Source organism: Electrophorus electricus, chromosome 16 (genome assembly GCF_013358815.1).
Source record: "Electrophorus electricus isolate fEleEle1 chromosome 16, fEleEle1.pri, whole genome shotgun sequence".
NCBI classification, from domain to species: domain Eukaryota; kingdom Metazoa; phylum Chordata; class Actinopteri; order Gymnotiformes; family Gymnotidae; genus Electrophorus; species Electrophorus electricus.
The window spans coordinates 16531881-16537476 of NC_049550.1; the positions used below are offsets into that span (position 1 = coordinate 16531881).

Genomic DNA, 5596 nt, shown 5'->3' on the forward strand with positions numbered 1-5596 from the left:
TTTGTGTGTACTAAATGTTTCTCATTTTTAAAGCTCAGTGGATCCAGGAAGATCAACTTAAACAGGGTTTTCTGGGTTTTATCAATTTTGCATGTGTTTTTACACACATAAAACTTTTAGAAACCAAGACCTCCAGACTAAGGATGCATGGTGCCATTTTAGTTAAATAAATGGCCTTATAACAAACAATTAAAAATACAATAAAGATTTACACACACACACACACACACACACACACACACACACACACACACACACACACACACACACACACACACACACACACACACACACACACACACACACACACAGACACAGAAAAATACACTCTGTACATTGCTATCTGATAATAATATAACTTCTCTTGTTGTTTTGCAGGCATGACAGAGCTGATCCTTGTAGGTTCAATGCCAATCAGCACTAGACAGGTATCAGGCCTTGATCTAAACCACATGCCATCCAGTGGACAGGGACAGTACTGAGGACAAAGTCAAATGTGATGCTAATACTGTTGTATACCTACTCTCTCGCTGAATTTTGTTAATGTTTCTGAAGGACACTCAATCTATTAAGGAGACTAGATATGCTACAATATTTGTGCTATAACAATTCCACAGTAATGTGCAAAGTTTCAACATACTTTAGCTTGACTGTCTTGATTAACGCAGATAGAACCTTTATACAAATTGTTCTTCTGCAGAATGAGTGCATCTATCAGGAGATTGAAGATCAGGAGCTGAGTACTGCAGTAACGTCCACACTCACCACTGTCTACACCACAGTGGGGTCTTCACACACTGTAATCTACTCCAGTGTAGATGAACCGTCTGACTCCATCACATACTGCACTGTAAATGTGTCTCAGCAAAGCACAACCCACGCACTAAACTCCAATGAAGCTGAGGACTCTGTGATTTACTCCAAAATGACCTTCTAAGTGTAACCAAAAAACCCAGTCTGTCCACAGTCATCAACAGAGCAACACATAAGACTGAACAACGGCTCATTTAATCATCTATTTAAAGGCTGCAAACAGTGGACAACTCAGAAAAACTCTTCACTTAGAAACTGCATAGCTATCATAACAGTCTATGCACAGCTGATCTGGGGAGGTGCAAGCCACAGAGTAATTGTGAGCAGAAGACACTCAGAGTAATTGTGAGCAGAAGACACTCAGATTAAGTGTGGGGAGAAGAAGACACTCAGGGTAAGTGTGAGGAGGAGAAGAGTAAATGTGTGTAGGTATTCGGATCTCCTTACTCAACTTGTGGAGCTGGCAGTACTGCACTGTTTAAAACTCTCAAAGGAACTTTTGCCAGTGAGCTGATTCTGCACACAGGACTCTCAGTATTAATATGATAATATACATGTATCATGTATGTAAATGTTATTCTATTTGTTCTGTTTTTGTGGCAGTGGAATTTGCCTGATGAGTTCAGGAGGAAACAGTGCCATCTGGTGGAAATAATATGCTTTTTATATTAATATGCTTTCTGATATATTAAAGGTTTTCGTGTCTAAAAAACCTTTTACAAGTTAAAAGAAATTGTCCAAGTGGATCTAATAACAGGGTGCCTAAGACAGACTCTAACAAGAAATTATGTGAAATGTATGCCTACTGTATGTGTATGTGTGTGCATGCGCATATGTGTGTGTGTGTGTGTGTGTGTGTGTGTGTGTGTGTGTGTGTGTGTGTGTGTGGGTGTGTGTGTGTGTGTGTGTGTCTGTGTGTGTGTGTGTGTGTGTGTGTGTGTGTGTGTGTGTGTGGGGGTGTGTGCTTGTGAAATAAAGAAAAATGACAAAGTGAGGGAAAATAGGAGAAGGTGACTGTATATTTTAAACTCTGTATAACACAAAACACTTCCCTCAGTACTTAGTTATTCCAAAATCACAGACAGACACACCCAGTTCAGCACAAATGGCAGCCACACCCTACTCCTGCTGAACTGACCAGAGTATGTTTACAAGGGAGTCTATTGTAACAGGTACCACCTTAGGCCTTTTAAAAAGCAACATCACTGGTGTCAATAAACTACAGGTTTATTAATGCAATTTAACAACCATAAATGTACATACATACATATACACACACTCACTCATTGTTCTGCATCGGACTAGTGCTGAAGTCAAACCTCACACAAATAAACTATGCACTCCTGTTGCAGTCTTGCACATTATCCTACTTGCTGCACTAAACCAGCACTGTACTCTGAACTGTTCTGGCTGCTACCGGTGACTGCTATGTTCAGGGTAGTATGTCACTGATTCCTATGCACAACTGGCTTTACATATGCCCAGTACTGTGTACTGGACTAAATAATTGCATTGTCTACTCATTTTGTATTTGTCCTGTCCTGTATTTATTATTGTTTATTTAATGACATTTTTGCACTATATTGTACTGTTTGCACTTGTGTAGCATGTTGTCTGTTGCACTGTTGTTTTGTGTTGCACCATGGTCCTGGAGGAACATTGTCTCGTTTTTGTTGTGTACTTGTATATAGCTGAAATGACAATAAAACCTCTTTGAACTTTGAACTTTGAACTTGAATAAAGTAAAATACAATGAGCGGAAAATCTGGTTCTGCATTACAAGCACAAAGGGCTTCACTGACATTTAACGTGGTCACCATCACATATGTGCATAAATCACTTCGTCAATACAATTCATGATATTTTAGTTTATTTCCACACCACGCCTAATAAATCCCTGCCATAAAATTAATTGCACTCACACCATTCAGATGTGGAGTAACTGAGCAAAAACACACAAGTAAAACCTCATTTTACTGTGTGATTATTTTTCCTCAGAAAAACATGATAAGTTATTAGGGTATACAGTCTATGCTGACAAACCTGTTGCACTCAGAGATTAAGTGTGTAGACATACTCTACTGCAGCTGTACTCGTACTGCAGCTGCAGTGATGCTCACTGAACTCTAGATGGCAGTACTGGTATGCTGTACTGTAGCATGGACCTTTGACTAACTGGGAATATCTTAACCTCTTCCCTTCCTCTAGGGGGTACAGTCCCTGCTTCTCATAGGTGTGTGAGTGATTTGATTGTAACATGCTGGTTTCTGTCTGTAAAGAGTCCTTGTGTTGAGAAAGGTACTATATAAATGTGTCAGATAAGTGAAAGTTTGAAGTTTGGATACATTAAACTCTACTGGGTAAAATTGCTACAGGGGAATGGGGACCAGACAGAGGACCCATTTAGCAATGCCAGGTTGCATAAAATGTTTTTACCACTAAATGGCACAGTGGTGCAGCAGAGTGTACAACTGTGGAACCAGCTACCAATAACTGTACAGCTCTTTGTTTGTGACAATGTGCCAAACAAAACATGAATCTTTTTTAACCTAAATGGAAACAAACAAATAAATAAGATGAGTTCGTCATTACGGCAGACTATTTAGGACAGACAGCATCTGAGACCTTAGTCTTTGTCATAGCAACACAGACACAGACAATACAGTTGCTGCTTTGGTCTGATGTACAGTAAAGCAAAAAGTCTAAAGTAAAGGAAAGCACAACAGTATATATTGAAATAATGACACACACAGGAAAAGGTGCAGGGAGGCTTAGAAATGTGTCTGAGAAAAATAGAAAGGAAGTGGCAGGAGCTCACTGTGGGTTTTTTGTTTTTCTGAACATGCATATTGTTTATAAAACACCTGGACAAAACATGTCCAAGACTTCCTTCACATCATTGTTTAACATCAGTGTGTTCACCACTGTGTGTGAGGTCACATTAGGACTTAGGTGATGGCTCTCCAGATATATACTACACCTGATCTTGGACTACGTCACACTCTCAGTGAACTCAGTTCAGTCACACTCTGAAAGAAAGATAGAAAGAGAGAAAAGAGAAAGAAGTGAGAAATCCAAAGACAGAGAGAAGAGCTCTGAAAAAATGAAAGAGAATAGAGGCGGTGATTGGTTACACACACCACTTTAAGCAGTGATGAGAACTGAAGGGGGACGTGTCAGACTATGAGACAGTTCTCACAGAACTCTCACCACCCAGTTCAACATGTGGACACTTATACTCGTCTTGTCCAGTCTATTCCCAGGTGAGTTCCATTTACTGCTCACTATCATCAGACAGGTTCAGCACATTATTAGTTTACCTGCCACACAGAGAGGGACTTGGTAGTGAAGTGAATAGTCATAACATTGGATCTTCTGAATGTATTGTACATTACTAACACAATGATTTATTTTACAGCTGGAACTGCTGCTGTAACTACAGTAACTGGATACAAGGGCCGTTCAGTTCAGATCAGATGCCCCTATAAGTCTGGATATGAAACCCACATGAAGTACCTCTGCAGAGGAGAGTGTTATACTTTCCGGACTAAGAACATCCCTGTTGATTATAAATCTGCTAAAGACAAGAGATTCTCTCTGAATGATGACACAGCAGCCAGAGTCTTCAATGTTACCATCACTGATCTGAGATCTGAGGATGGAGGAAAATACTGGTGTGTGACACAGCAGAAAGTGCATGATCACTACACAGAGATTCTGTTAGTGGTTAAAGTGGGTGAGTGATGAGCAGATACGGACAATGATGATGATGATGATGATGATGATGATGATGATGATGATGATGATGATGATGATTAACTGAGGCAATTATGTGAAGTTGGGATTTATAATACATAAAAAAGCAAGATTTTTGTGTGTACTGAATATGAGAAATATTTGAAATTTAGAAGTCTGTTTCTGTCTTTCAGACACACCTATGAATGTTATTGTCTCACACTCCACCTACACCCCTCCAACACCTGATCCCAGCACATCGGTGTATACTGAGTCCACATGGTCAACTGGAGGTAGGCAGAGGTAGAAGGTAGACATCTATCTATTTACATGCCTAACAAGGGGTTTTTACATCTCCTTTGCTATGTTTTAATCATACGGTTTATAATGTTCCACTGTTCTTTTTCCAGCTCACACAGTAAATGATGTGAACCTCCAAACCAACAGTCCCTCACTCCATGGTATGTACCATTGTCAGGCTGAACAGGTTGCAGTTGAGTCGAGGGTAGTTTCAGTAAAACAAAAGATTTACTGATAAAAGCTCACAGACCAGGAGGACATTACAGAAAACAAAGTGATAATCAGGCAATGATGAAACCTATTACAGATGTCCATGTTAATTCTCAATCTGGAAAAGCAAAGAGCGCCTAAGATCCAGCAGTTAATGTACTGGACTAGTGAGCAGAAGGTTGCTGTTTCAATCACCAACATTGCTAGCTTACCACTGTTGGACCCCTGAGCAAGGCCACTCTCATTTGCACATGTAGTTGTTCACTGTAAGCTTTTCTTTTTTTGAATAAACGCTAATGTTAAATGCTGTAGAAAATTTTCTCTGGATGATGTAACAGAAGGCTGAGTCTTCAATATTACCATCACTGATCTGAGATCAGAGGATGGAGGGATATACTGGTGAGTGACGGTGTAAACACTGCTTGACCAATACACAGAGTGTGATTAAAAGTGGTCAGTGTAAGATAGGGGACAATAAATTAATTCTTACTATTAGAATATCTTAACAGGAATATAGAAATATAATCAAATAATCACT

General features: G+C 39.6%; 1 protein-coding gene across 1 annotated transcript; it reads left to right on the forward strand.

Annotated features, from left to right (window-relative positions):
* Positions 1 to 3988: 3988 nt before the first annotated feature.
* LOC118242647 (CMRF35-like molecule 3) lies at positions 3989 to 5289 on the forward strand. The gene is made up of 4 exons (XM_035534629.1): positions 3989 to 4076; positions 4232 to 4549; positions 4743 to 4841; positions 4959 to 5289. Exons 1-4 carry the CDS (start codon positions 4037 to 4039, stop codon positions 5081 to 5083), a joined length of 582 nt encoding a protein of 193 aa, XP_035390522.1. The 5' UTR covers positions 3989 to 4036; the 3' UTR covers positions 5084 to 5289.
* The last annotated feature ends 307 nt before the right edge of the window (positions 5290 to 5596 follow it).

Bases quoted from the DNA above. Each gene is read 5' to 3' on its own strand.
- LOC118242647 (XM_035534629.1), top strand. From the start codon at position 4,037: ATGTGGACACTTATACTCGTCTTGTCCAGTCTATTCCCAG. The intron at 4,077-4,231 runs GTGAGTTCCATT...TTTATTTTACAG, and splicing joins CTTGTCCAGTCTATTCCCAG to CTGGAACTGCTGCTGTAACT. The intron at 4,550-4,742 runs GTGAGTGATGAG...TCTGTCTTTCAG, and splicing joins TCTGTTAGTGGTTAAAGTGG to ACACACCTATGAATGTTATT.